Genomic DNA, 14,400 nt, shown 5'->3' with positions numbered 1-14,400 from the left:
GACTGGAGAGGGAAGGGGAGAGGAGTGGGGGGAGGGGGAGAAGGGTGGGAGGAGGGGGAGAGAAATGGGAGGCTGGGAGGAGGCTGAAACTTTTTTTCCTTTTCTCAATAAAAAAAATAATTAGTTAAGAAAATGCCCTACAGCAGGATCTTATGGAGGTATTTTCTCAACTGAGGTTCCCTCCTCCTGGATGACTTCTAACTTGTGTCAAGTTGACATCAAAATGAACCACAATAGATGGATAGAGAAATAGTAGGTATACAAGAGATGACTGAGGGATTATTTCTAGGAAGAACTTATCCAAGAAAAGTGGTTTACTATTGACATTTCTTCTGCCTTCCAGGTTAAAGAATAGAGATGGCAACTTATTTTTAACAATGTGTATGGCTGGTATTATTATTGAAACCCAAAGACTCATGACAAACGGGTTAGGTGATTTGGTCAAAGCTGCAAAGCATTGAATGATAGGATTTTACCTTTCCTGTACTACATTGCTACCTTTTGCAGTTCTTATCAAGCTGCCTCTGTATTCCATATCTCCTTCCTTATTTTTAATTACCCTTTGGTATAATACATATTTGCTTTATAAAAATAAAACAGGTTATTCTATTAGAATGGGAATTATATGACAGCCATGAATTTTCTCACAGTTATAACTCTGGTGTAAAAATAGTGCCTGTGTCTTTGGAGATACTCAAGAAATGTTTGTGGAAGAACAATGCCGTGTAGATGTTAGCTTAAATGAATTAAAATAACATAAAAATTTTTGGCTGCACCATGGAAAACAACTTAAAATCTAAAGAAACATAACATATCTTGGGCTGAATTTGTATAGAAACTTGAGTTGTATGAATTGAAGCTACAACAGTAAGAAGGGGACAGAACATGCAAAATTGTGTAAGTTATAAGAATAACGGGTTTTTTGAAAGATACTAAGTGGATGTAGGACTTTTCACAAGAGAATGATAAAGTAAGTAAGATTTGTATTTCAAAAATTACTTTAGGGCCTGTAAGATCGCTCAGCAGATAAAGGCACTTGCTGTACAAATATACAAACATATACATATTATACAATATATTTTAGATGCATTATATTTATACATTATATAATATATTTACACACACAAGGTCCGAGTTTGATTTATTGATCCAATTCTGAGAGAGCCAAGCCCTGAAAAATATTCCTGTGACTTTCACACATGTGCAATGGTATGTATACCCTTGCATGTTCTCACACATAAATATATACACACAATAATAAATAAAATTTTAAAATATTTCTCTAGCTACAGCACATAAAACGGATAGAAGGTGGGTAAGGGTGAAATCAATGGCACTGTGTAAAGGTGATGGTGCTCTCACATAAAATGTAGATAGGAAGTACTGGGTACTTTGTGGAAAAATTTTTAGGTAACCTGGTTAGATTGGTTGCATAGTGTGAGGGAGATGGACTTGTTGAATGTGGCTTTTAGTTTTTTCTTTGGGCAATTTCGTCGATATATCATCCAATGAAACATGAGCGAATATGTAGAGAGGTGAGCTTAAGGTGTGTGGAGCCTCTGAACTAGATTTTGAATATGATGCACTGTATGTTTTACAAGGCAGTCAAATGATAATTCCAAGAGATAGGTGGATACATTAGTTAAACTTACGATATAATAAATATATCACATGGAAGAACAGTTGTTTGGTACTCACCTGATCAAATAGAGCTCTTTATTCCATGGGTAGATATTTAAGACTGGCCCAATCCCAATCATGTGGTTGTGACATTCTCCAACATTTTCAATATATTCATGCTTCAATGGCACTTTGCTGAGGAGTTCAAATTCCTCAGGTGCTTTTTGAAGTACTTGTTGTGCTGCATAGAATCCATCCACTAACAGTGTCCTGCCACCTGTTCCTTCATGCTTAAGACAATGAAAAACTTGAATGCTAAAGAAAGCAAAACAAATTCTTTTGTTCAGTGGATAAAATAAAATATATTAAAATTATAGTATATTATAGCTGAAATGATTACTAAACCTAATTTGGTGATTTTAATGAAGAAAAAATTCATTTACTAATTGTTTTTACCTCATAGAAAGTTGTACTGTTTTTACTCTTAAATAATATTGAAAGTGAAACATGCCCCTGGCAATGCTGAAGCAGGCATGGGCAGCCTGTTTATATTGGGTTTCATGGTCTGAGTTGATGAGGATGACTGACCAGGTCTCTTCTTCAAGGAACAGGTTCCACTGAGATATGAACTCAGATCACTGATTCAAAGTCTAGAGCATTAACCATTACTGCACATTTATTTCAAAGATGTATAATATGTTATATATACACACATATATATGCCAGGGAAGACATGGGAATATAGACATAAACAAAATATGGCCTCTGTTTTGAAGAATCTTACAATCTAGTAAGAAGAGATGAAACAACTACAAATAACATTTGAATAAAAAAGTTTTACACAAGATGTAACAATCTCCATAAGAAAGAAATATATTTACTTTAGTAAGGTGTTGTATAAAGAAATGTTTTTGAGTGACGAAGGGAATAGCTTTGCCTAGTCTTAAATAATGAACAAAAATTGAACTGTTGTGTGAGAAGACCTTCTGTGTATGTGTTGCTTTTATCGAAGGAATAAAGATGTTTCGGCCAGTGGCTTAGCAGAATAGGGCAAAGGACAAATTCCAAGCAGATAGAAGAGAAAAAAAAGGTGGACTCAGGGAGAAGTCATATAGCCACTGTAGGAGATAGTCATCCCTGTGGGAACTGTGGTGGTAAGGTGACTTTGTGGTGATGCACAGATTAATGGAGATGGGGTAGTTTAGAATATAAGAGCTAGCTAGAAATATGCTTAAAGCTATTGGCCAGACAGTACTACAAATAATATAGTCTTTGTGTGATTACTTTGGGTCTGGACAGCTGGGAATGAATGAACAACCACCATCAACAGAACTGAAATGATATTGAATCATAGAGAAAGGACCCTAGGAAGAAGCAAACCATAACCAAATATGGTGCTGTAAATCAACAAGGCATATTCAAGGAAAACAGTATGAAGTGCCTGTTGTCATAGCATAGACAACCACAGAATTCTCTTAAATTGTTAAATATTGGCACTTTTTAAAAGTTTAGTGTGCACTCCTCGCGGTCCTGAGTTCCTTGCAGGTGGGTGGTCCTTGGACTTCCCACAGGGCAGGGAATCCTGATCCCTCTTTGGGCTGATGAGGGAGGGGGACTTGATTGGGGGAGGGGGAGGGAAATGGAAAGCGGTGGCAGGGAAGAGACAGAAATCTTTAATAAATAAATAAATTAATAAAAAAAGATAAAATCTGAAAAAAAGAAAAACAAACAAACAAACAAACAAAAAAGTTTAGTGTGTCTGGCAAGATTGCTCATCAGGTAAAATGTACTTGCCTCTGAGCCTGATGACCTGAGTTTGATCCTTAGAAACCATGCACTATGTGGTGGTTTGAAAGAAAATGGCCCCCAAAGGGAGTGGTACTATTAGAAAGTGTGGCCTTGTTGGAGGAAGTGTGTCATTATGGGTGTGGGCTTTGAGTTGTCTTTTGCTCAAACTTCCCTCAGTGTGACTTTCAGTTGATTTCCTGTTCCCTTCTGACCAAGATGTAGCATTCTGAGCTCCAGCACCATGTCTGCCTGCATGCCTCCGTGCTTGTCACCATGATGATAATGGAGTGAAGTTCTGAAACTGTAAGCAAGCCACCCGATGGCTCAGAGGTTAAGAGCATTGCCTGCTCTTCCAAAGGTCCTGAGTTCAAGTCCCAGCAACCACATGGTGGCTCACAACCATCTGTAATGGAGTTTGGTGCCCTCTTCTGGCCTGCAGCATACATACAGACAGAATATTGAATACATAATAAACAAATAAATATTTTAAAAAAAAAGGTTTTCTTTAGAACAGTTGCTGTGGTCATGGAGTCTCTTCACAGCAATAGCAACCCTAATTAAGATATAGTACAAGGAGATAAGTGACTCCCTCAGGTTATCTTTTCACATACCTTTGTGTGCATTGGCACACAAACACAAATACCCCCATCACACAAAGAAGTAAAACTAAAAAAAGATTTTGTTTTAAGGTGTAGCTCAGTTGGTAGAATACCTACCTACTATACACAAAGCCCAGAGATTAATCCCCAGCATTAGTAAAATTCATGTGTGGTGACATATGCATGTAATTCCAGAATTTAAGAGGGGCATTCTTGTGAGCTACATGGTGAATTTGAGGCCAATCTGGGACACATAGAACCCTGTCTAAACAAAACAAAACAAAATAACCACCAACCAAACCCCACCTTTCCTTAATGAAATCTCAAATTTGTTATTTTGCTTTATAGAAAAAAATAATTTAAAACATTGATTTGTCAATAGTACTAAAATCTGTTGGGAATAAAGGTGATAAAAATAACTTAGAAAACCATGTACAGTTTGAAGTATAGAGAGGAATTGAGATCAACTCTAAGTTTCTAACTTGGAAAACCTTAAAGATGATAGTGCTCTTTGGAATACAGATAGACATGTGATAAGATGATAATGAAGGTTTGAAGAAGTTGTTGAAATAATTTAAACATGTATATCTGAATATGTTAACAGAAAAAAAGTTCTGGAAGGTGACTATTAAATTGTCTGAAATATTCAAGTAGAATTTTGAAATTCATGAAGAGAAATAAAGTTAAAAGTATTTATATCCTGCTAGTACATCACTCCATGTCCTTCTCTCTACTTCTCTGGTTTCTGTGGTTACTCCAGACATTATATAGTCATAGCTGAAGATCTGGAGAGAAGAGCCACAGATATGAGAAAACATATGGTGTCTATCTTTCTGGGTCTTGGTCACCCTACTCAATATAATATTTCTTAATACTATCCATTTACCTACACATTTCATGAATTCATTTTTCTTTACAGTTGAATAGTATTCTACTGTGTACATGTACCACATTTTCATTACCCATTCTTTGGTCGAAGGACATTTATGCTGTTTCTACTTCCTAACTATTGTGAATAGAGCAGCAATGAACATGACTGAGTAATTATTTGTGGAGTAGGAGGTTGAATCCTTTGGACATATACCAAGGAGGAGTATAACTAGATCCTATGATAGATTTACATTTAGCTTTTACAGGATTCTCCACACTGATTCCAGAAGGGTTGGATCAGTTTGCAATTTCACCAAGAGTGAATGAGGGTTCTTTTCCCCCAGCATTTGTTGTGTTTTTTTTTTTTTAAATTTTGTTTTGTTTTGTTGACCTTGGCTATTCAGATTGGAGTAAGATAAAATCTCAAAGTTTTTTTTTTTTAATATCACATTCCTCTGGTTAGTTTTATGCGAACTTGACACAACCTACAGTGATTTGAGAAGAACAAATCTGAATTGAAAAAAACTTCCATAAGATTAGTCTGTAGGCAAACCTGTGGGGCATTTTATTGATTAAGGACTGATGGGGGAGGATTCAGACAACTGTGGATGGTGCTACTCCAGGGTAAATGGTCCTAGAGTGTATAAGAAAATAAACTGAGAAAGCCAGGAGGAGCAAGCCAGTAAGTAGCATTCATCTATGGCCTCCTCATCAGTTCCTGCTTCCAGGTTCTTGTATTGTATTGAGTTCCTGCTCTAATTTTCCTTGATAGTGAACTATAAGCTGTACAATCAAATAAACTCTTTCATCCTCAAATTACTTTTGGTCATGGTGTTTTATAAGAACATTAGAAGCCTTAAGACAGAGTACAAACAGTTTTGGAAATATTACTTAGTCACTTTTATTTCTTCTTTTGGAAAATCTCTGTTCAGACCCATTGTCCCACCCCTTTTAAAACTTGGGTTCTTTGTTTTATTGACTGTTTTCTGAATTATTTACATATTCTAGATATTAATCATCTGAATAGCTGGTAAAATTTTGCATTTCTTTTTCACTTGATTTTTCTCTAGCTGTGCAGAAGCTTTTTAGTTTTATGAGTTCCCACTTGTCAATTGTTGACCTTAATTTCTGGGCAAATGGAGTCCTATTCAGAATTTCCTTTTGTACACCTATATCTCATAGAGTACTGCCTATGTTTTCTTCAGGTTTCAGGTTTCACATTAAGGTTTTTGATCCATTTAGAATTTGCTTTTTCTTGTTGTTTTCAGCAAGATAGTAGGTATTTATCTAGGAGAATAGAAAGGTGCAAGTGATTTGAAGGGGGAAATGGGGGTAAAATGGAAGGGAGGTTTAATTGTGGAGTGGGGAAGGGGATCAATACAGAAAGAGAGGGTAAAATAACAAGGATGTCTAAAACATTCATTGATTATCTAATACCAAATGGTCAGTCCTGAAAACATACATATAAGTAACATTAACAGAGTCAGAAACTTGTATATAGGAACATACATGAATATCCACATATGCATGCTACAACAACTAATGAAAAAGAGGCCATGAATTTGAAAGAAGGCATAAAGGGGTATATGGGTGGGGCTTAGAGGGAGGAAAGGGTAGGGAGAAATAATATAAAAAATTAAAGGCCATAAGGAACAACACTTCTATTTATTCACCTATAGCAATTTGTTTATTCACATATAGCTATAAACACACACACACACGTTATCTCATTTGGGATAACAATATTCCTCCCAAGAGATACTGTATAGCACAAATAATAAAAACCCAGAGACAGATATTGGGGTTCAACCTGAAGGTCAGACAAGCAAAACTGCCAGCCACTGCCAGCCTCTACCTCAGTTTGAAATGGTGATCCTGCCTCTGGTAATCTCAGAATGAGACTGTGTCTGAGAGCTGTCTCCTCTCATTTTATAATCCTCTCTAGTTCTGGGATTAAAGAACTACCACCTGTTTTTTATGGCAAACTAGTGTGGCTATGGGGATTAAAGTTATGTATCACCACTGCCTGGTCTATAAGGCTGACCAGTGATTTTCAGGTAACTCCTGATCTTCAGGCAAGCTTTATTTATTAAAATACAAATTAAATATCACTACAATACTGACTAACAAAAACCCCACTATCAGGCATAAGAAACCCCCTTTGGGGCTATTCATCAGGGGAGTTTAAGAGATTCTCAATGCAATATAGGCTATTACTATTGCCCTTGGTTGCCTCACAGAGGTTGAGGATAATTTCCTATTGCTGAAGACACCATGCACTTCAGAAACAAGAAGGTGCTATGTAAGCTTTCAAGAAATGGAAGCAATTAATATTCCCACTAGGCTGTCACACCTATGAATCATAAGGATGACTACAATAGCACAATAACCTTAAGGGTGCAAGAGTGGTACTTACATCTTTTTCTTTTTTTGTTGTTTTATTTAATTTTTTTTGAGACAGGGTTTCTCTGTGTAACAGATCTGGCTGTCCTGAAACTCTCTTTGTAGACCAGATTGGCCTCAAACTCACAGAGATGCACCTACCTCTGCCTCGCGAGTGCTGGGATTAAAGGCATGTGCCACCACCGCCCAGTGGTACTTAAATCTTAGGTGTAACCAACAGGTTTCTAATTGTACTTAAGGCCTTCTCAATAAGAAAAAAAATTATGCCTGGCACTGGAAACCTCATCAACTACCTAAAGTTATTGAGGTTGTAGATCTCAGAGGAGAGCCTACTATCACCACTTTACAAAACCAACATAATTACTAAGCATATTCTACATATTTATTCTTATATACACAGATAGGTGTAGCTCTCACCTTCTAAAAAAACAAGAACATAAACAAAATCAAAGAAAACTTGTTTTTGCAACAGATGGAAACTATTACAGAAAAGTACAACCAGCCAAAATGCAGAGAAAAGTGATTATGGGGTGTGCCCAGTCTCAGTTGATACATCTACAATATAACTTCTGTATCTAAAGCCTAGGCAACATAACAGAAGAGAGAAGAGGAGGCAAAGAATCCTTTAAGAGCCAGAGAATCAAGAAATCTGATTCTGTGTCTCCTTAAAATGACAGGGAACTTATTCCAAGAGACCTCAACAATATACTTCCTAAATAAGACCCGAAGAAGTAAATCAAAATTAGACAAGCTAACATGGAAGAGGGAAATCTAATGGAGTCCTAACCCTAAACAAAGAAGTACAGACAACTAAAGAATGCTGAGATCAGGTGAAATACTTCTTCCCAGAGAAGAGACATTTAATTTGTTTATACAGGACTAAGTGGTTGGCTAGTCCTGAAATCATATACATACAAATATCACTGGAAGAATGAGCAGTTATATTTATATATCCAGGTGTGTGTGTCTGTGTATGTGCATGTGGTTGTTTGAATGCAAATGGCCCCCAAGGGAGTGGCACTATTAGGAGGTATGACTTTGTTGGAGTGGGTATGGCCTTGTTGGAAGAAGTATATCACTGAGGGCATGGGATTTGATGTTTCCTATATGCTTAAGCCACACCCATTGTCTCATTGGTGTGGGAAGTTCTTCTGTATGTGTTGCTTTTATTGGTTAATGAATAAAGCTACGTTTTGCCAATGGCTTAACAGAGTAAAGCCAGGCAGGAAATCCAAACAGAGATGTAGAGAGAGAGTAGGCTGAATCAGTGAGATGTCATACAGCTGATGCCAAAGGAGACAGATGCCTGGGAACTTTACCAGTAAACCATGAGCTTCATTGTAAAATATAAAATAATGAAAATGGGTTAATTTAAGATATAAGAGCTATCTAGCAATATGCTTAAGTTATTGGCCAAGCAGTGTTTTAAATATTATAGTTTCTGTGTAATTATTTCGGGACTGGGCAGTCGGGAACAAATAAGCAGACTTTGCCAACATCTCATGACCACTTCCTGTTGCCTTTGAGTCAAGATGTAGGGCTCTCAGCTACTTCTCCAGCTCCATGTCTACCTGTATGGCACCATGGTTAGATGATAATGGACTAAACCTCTGAAAATGTAAGACACTCCAATTAAATGTTCTTCCTTTATAAGTGTTGTCATGGTCATGGTGTCTCTTCACAGTAATAGAAACCCTAATTAAGATAGTGTCTTAGTCACTTTTTTATTAACATAGTTTTTATTGATTCTTTGGGAATTTCACATCATTCACCCCAAACCCACTCATTTCCTAGTCCCTTCATATTTGCTCTTCACTCTTGTAGTGTCCACCACATAAGAAAACTAAAAAAGAAATATGATAAAAATAAAAAGTAAAAAAATAAAAATACAAATAAGAATATTAATTAAAAACAAACAACAAAGAAACACAAGCAAAAAAATACCACCTTACTCCTTTGTCTTTTGTACCTTTTCATTTGTCTTAGTGGCATTGGGATCTGTTGTATATCAAGCAGTATACCTTTTTGTCCAAACAGCTTTACTTGTAAATTTTCATTGTATAATATGTTGTTAGTCAGGTTCAAGGCCTCTGGCTTCTGGTGTAACAACAATACTGGACCCTCATTGAAGCTCCTTTTAGATATCATTCTGTTGCCCCAAGTTATCCTGTGGCTATGTTTCTGTAGGACCAATCACTTTTTCCAGCAGGTCATAGATGGGTTAGTGCCAACACAAAGCCCTGGATGGTAGTAGCTGAGTTGTTCTGACTGGAATGCTGGGACTAGCCCCATCAGGTGCAGAGACAGCTTTCCCTTGACCATGGTGAGGATTAGGGCTAGCTTTCCCAAGTGCAGGGGTGGGGGTGTGTGGGAAACTCTATTAAAGATGGGGACAGCTCTCAGTGCCTGGGTCATTGGGTTCCAGAATCTCAGGGCTGATGAGGAGTGGGGTTAGCTCTCCTGGGCTAGTGAGGGCAGGACTAGTTTAGCATGGCCCTTGTACTTTAACACACATGGTTCAACACATGGTTCACATGGGCCCCTGTGGTAACACAGGCATCAGACATCAACATAGAACCCAGTTGTGGCAGGACCAAGGACAATCAGCAGCAACATGGTCCTTGGACTCCAATTTGGCTTAGGTAGTAAATAGTCCAGACCATGAGAAGTCACATGGCCTTCAATGGTAACAGAAACCACAGATCTCAACCTAGACCCTGGCTATGGTAGAGTCACGGACCCCAAAATTGCCCCTGACAGCAGCTCAGTCCTGGACAACACTATAGCCCTTGGTAGCAGTGCAGAAGATTCAGGTTATCACAGACCTGGTATCAGAAGGGCCCTGGACCCCAACATAGCCACAGGTGGAGGCCCAGAGGCCAGGCATCCTTGTGGCCTTTGGTGGCAACATGGGCCATGGACATCAACATTGACCCTGGCTGCAGTAGGACCATGTTAGTTACTTTTTTATTGCCATGAAAGACCAAAAACAACTTGTGAAAGAAAGCATTTAATTTGGGGCTCATGGTTACATGGAGTTATTCTATGAGCAACATGTTGGGAAGCATGGCAGCAAGCAGGTGGGCATGGAGCTAGAGAAGTAGCTAAGAGCTTACATCTTGATGTACAAGCACAAGACACATACACACAGAGAAAGAGAGGAGTAGGAATGGCATAAATCCCATCCCCAGTAATATACTTCCTCCAATAAGGCTATATCCCCTAATCCTTCTCAAACAGTTCCACCAACTGGGACCAAATATTGAAATATATGAGCATATGGGGGGCACCATTCTAATTCAATCTAGTACATATCTTATATAATAATAACAAAGAAAAAGAGGCTGTGGTTTAAAGTGGGGTAGAGTACATCAGAGGGATTGGAGGGTAGAAAAGGAATGCAGAAACAATGTAATTATACTTTAATATAAAATTTAATAGCAATTTATTGAAACATGTAAAAATACAGGAAAATATATCACAAAGTAAAACAAGGAAGAAACATAAGGAAAGATAAAGGAATAAAATCAAGAATCTAAAAGAAATGCACTTAAAATGTGAAAAGTAATTTCTGACCATATTGAACTTTCTCTGAAACTTCTAGGTCTGGGTTATTTAGTAGTCACTTAAAAATGTTTAACTCAGAAGTGAGGTAGGTTTTGCGATCTATAGGTGATAAAAAGCAACAAACTGAAAGAAGTCATTTGGAAGGCTTAAGTATGAAAGCCTTGAGGAACAGTAATAATGTTATTATGAAACTCATTACTATTCATAAAAATACCCCCTAAGGGAGACAGATAGATATCCCTAAGAAAGGGAAATAGGACAGTTATGGATGGATGAGGATATGGAAGAGAAGGATCAAATTGGGGTGGGGAGAGGAAAAGAGAGGGAATACAGAGAGAAACAGCTAAAATTAAGCACCATTTGAGGGCTAATATAGAAACCTAACATAGTAGAAACTTCTTAAAAATATATATGTTATGGTATATATTTTATATATTTATATACCATATGCAGGTCCCTGAATGGTGGCAGTGGGCAGCCATGAGACCACGGAGAGCCATGAAGGCAGCAGGTCCCAGGCAGGGAGCTTCATAGCAGTTGAGAGACAGAGACCTATTAGGTACACGATGCAGAGAAAGTCGGTATTTATTTAGTGGGTTATGGAGGAAAAAGGGAAAGGGGGGAAGGGAAAAGGGAGAAGAGGAGAGAGAGAGAGAGAGAGAGAGAGAGAGAGAGAGAGAGAGGCGCAGAGATAGAGAAAGAGAAACAGAGAGACAGAGAAAGACAGAGAGGGAGAGAGAGACAGAGATAGAGAGAGAGAGAGAGAGAGAGAGAGAGAGAGAGAGAGAAAGGGGGAAGGGGAGAGAAGTGGGGAGACTGGAGAGATGCAGAAAGGAAGGAACTCAGACTGGAAGCAGTAGGAAGATTCCCCTGCCTCAGCAGATGGGGGAGGGAGTGGGTGGGGCTTGTCTCTTAATGGGACAAGACAGACCATTACATTCTCATCTCTTTTTTATAATAAAAATGTGGGAGTTAGGCACTACAGGTTAAATAAATTGGGGGAGTGGATTCTCAAGACTTCTTTCTGCTTATTTGTGGGCATTGTCTTTGGGCGGAACCTGAGAAAGCTGGGTGCTGGTCACATCCTGGTGTAGCTGGTCTGTTTGTTCCTGTCTGGTGTTTGTGATATGGAAATGTCTGGTGTCTGTTACACCTGTTTAAGGTATGGGCAGAACAGAGGACAAAGTGAAGTTTAGGAAAAAAAATTAGAACCAGGGAATTGAGAGGGGTGTATCTGACCTGTTTAAGGTGAATCCTTCAATTTGGCTCCCTGGAACTCACAAGAATTCTTTGGGTTTGTGAAAATATAAGTTTTAGACATATATATTATATTAACAGTAGTATATTTATGTCATAATGGCTGTGGCAGATATTTTTGCAGAATGAAAAGTCTCTTTAAGACTATGAAAGGCAGCATGAGAGAGAAATTCACCAAATGTTATGGTAAAAATAAAATGGTGCCATTCCCCAAGTGGCTGCAGTGGGCAGCAGGCCACGAGACCATGATGGGCCACGAAGGCAGCCAATCCCTGGCAGGGAGCCATGCAGCGGGTGAGAGACAGAGATGTGTCCTCAGCTGGCCCACCTCGGGCGGGAGGGAATGTGGAAAGAGCCTGTGCTGAGTTATGGCACAAAATTTTATGGTAAAAGTAAAACGGTACCATTCCCTGAGGGGCAGCGAGTCCCAGGCAGGGAGCTGCATGGCGGGTGACAGACAGAAGGATAGGCACATGCAATGCAAAGTGAGGTTGGATATTTATTTAGTGGGTTATGGAAGGGAACGGGAAAGGGGAGAAGGGGAGAAGGGGGAAGAGCAGAGAGAGGCAGAGAGAAAGAGAGAAAGAGAACTAGAGAAAGAGAAGGGAGGAGGAGAGGGAAGGGGAGAAGGGCAAAGAAGGAAGAGAGGCAGAAGCTGCCTCTTCAGGAGAGAGATGGAAAGGAAGGACTAGCAGACTGGAAGTGGAAAGAAGATCTGCTTGCTTTAGCAAACTGGGGAGGGAGTGGGCGGGGCTTGTCTCTTAAAGGGACAGGACAGACCATTACAATATACATATATGAAGGCGATGTAAAGGAAATTGCTAAATAATGGGGGAGAAATCCCCATCTGGACATCTCTTGTCACTAAATGAAGCTTACAATACTGGGAATGGTCTACATCAAATTGAATTGTTGGTCAAAGGGGGTCCCATAAGAATCCCCAAACAATCCAGGCTGTTGCCAAGACAATGGGTTGCTCTTCAAAAACTGATAGTAAGGGCTCACTACTAAAGACAATATGTACACAATTCATTGAAGACAGAGAAGATGACCTGGTGCCAACATAAAGCCTTCACCCCTACTGATTACTGATCATGGTATGGGAAGGTAGTCTGCATGCTACAAAAGGAGAAAGGTAAATACCAACCCGCCTACAAACCATTCAATCTACAGTGATATCCTGCCTGCAAGATATGCTAGGAAAATGGTGGCATAGACCTTGTAGGAGTAACCAATCAGCATCTGATTTGACTTAAGGCCCACTCCAGGAGACGGACCCATATTAGACACTGCTCAGATGACCAAGAACCTGAGACTAGACAACCCAGGGACCTAAGGCAAAATAAAATACTATTCTTCTACTGAAAGAACACAACAATACAATGACTCCTAAAGACATTCTGTTATACTCATAGATAAGTGCCCTCCTCAGACACCATCAGAAGCTTTAAGAGTCAGAGGGGATGGAGAACACTATGAAAACAAATCCCTCTAATAAAACACTTATAAACTCAAAGAGAAGAGACTGAGGCAGTACAGATCCTGCATTGGTCTGCATCAGGTCCTTTATGTAATGTATTATGGCTTCCTTTCAGAAGAGAAGAAAGAGTGTTAGAGCCAGAGAAGATGGGGGACAGCAAGGCAATAGGCCCTCTAAACCAATAGGATTGATGCACATATGAACTCACAGAGACTGAGGCAGCATGCACAGGGCCTACATGGGTCTGAATCAGATGGGGCCCTAGTGTTTATATGAGAAGTGGACATATGCCCCCATTCCTAACCATGAAGCAATCGCCAATTGATAACCACTTGCAAATAAATGAGTTTTCTCTAAAGGTATCTCACTAGAAACAATCTACTCTTAAGGGTAGGCTACATGCCCAGTAGTAGATGACCAGCAGAAAACAAACTCAATGACATCTTTGGAGATTTTATTTTTTATCTTATAATGTCATGTCAAGGCTTTTTTAAATAAAAAAAATCTTATTTTTTATCCTTTATTTTAATTATGTTTTCCTCTATCTTTTTACATCATAGGTCCTTTTGTGCATATATTATGGCTTCCAGTTTAGTGATTTTTATGGGATTCCTGTGTGTGCAAATGAGTGGGTCTCTGCATCTATATCCATTTCTTGTGTCTTTTCTTGGGCTCTTTTCTTTCTGTTTTTTCCTATTCCAATGAGCTAGTTTTTGTTTTATCTTTTTTATTATTATTCTTTAGAAGCCTGTTTGTTTTCTATTGAGAGACAGAAAGAGGGTAGACTGGTTGGGAGGGGTAGTAGGAGGAAATGGG

General features: G+C 38.8%; 1 protein-coding gene across 2 annotated transcripts in view; it reads right to left on the bottom strand.

Moving 5' to 3' along the window:
• Positions 1-14,400, bottom strand: part of Tmlhe (trimethyllysine hydroxylase, epsilon) — a 118,668-nt gene that overhangs the window by 11,818 nt on the left and 92,450 nt on the right. For both annotated transcript variants that reach the window (XM_005370656.2, XM_013355009.2), the window contains one exon: positions 1,699-1,935. In XM_005370656.2, the coding sequence (XP_005370713.1) occupies positions 1,699-1,935 (237 nt within the window). The remainder of the gene's footprint in view (positions 1-1,698; positions 1,936-14,400) is intronic.

The sequence above is a fragment of the Microtus ochrogaster genome, unplaced genomic scaffold (genome assembly GCF_000317375.1).
Source record: "Microtus ochrogaster isolate Prairie Vole_2 unplaced genomic scaffold, MicOch1.0 UNK85, whole genome shotgun sequence".
Taxonomy (NCBI): Eukaryota; Metazoa; Chordata; class Mammalia; order Rodentia; family Cricetidae; genus Microtus; species Microtus ochrogaster.
This window is presented reverse-complemented; position numbering and strand designations above follow the sequence as displayed.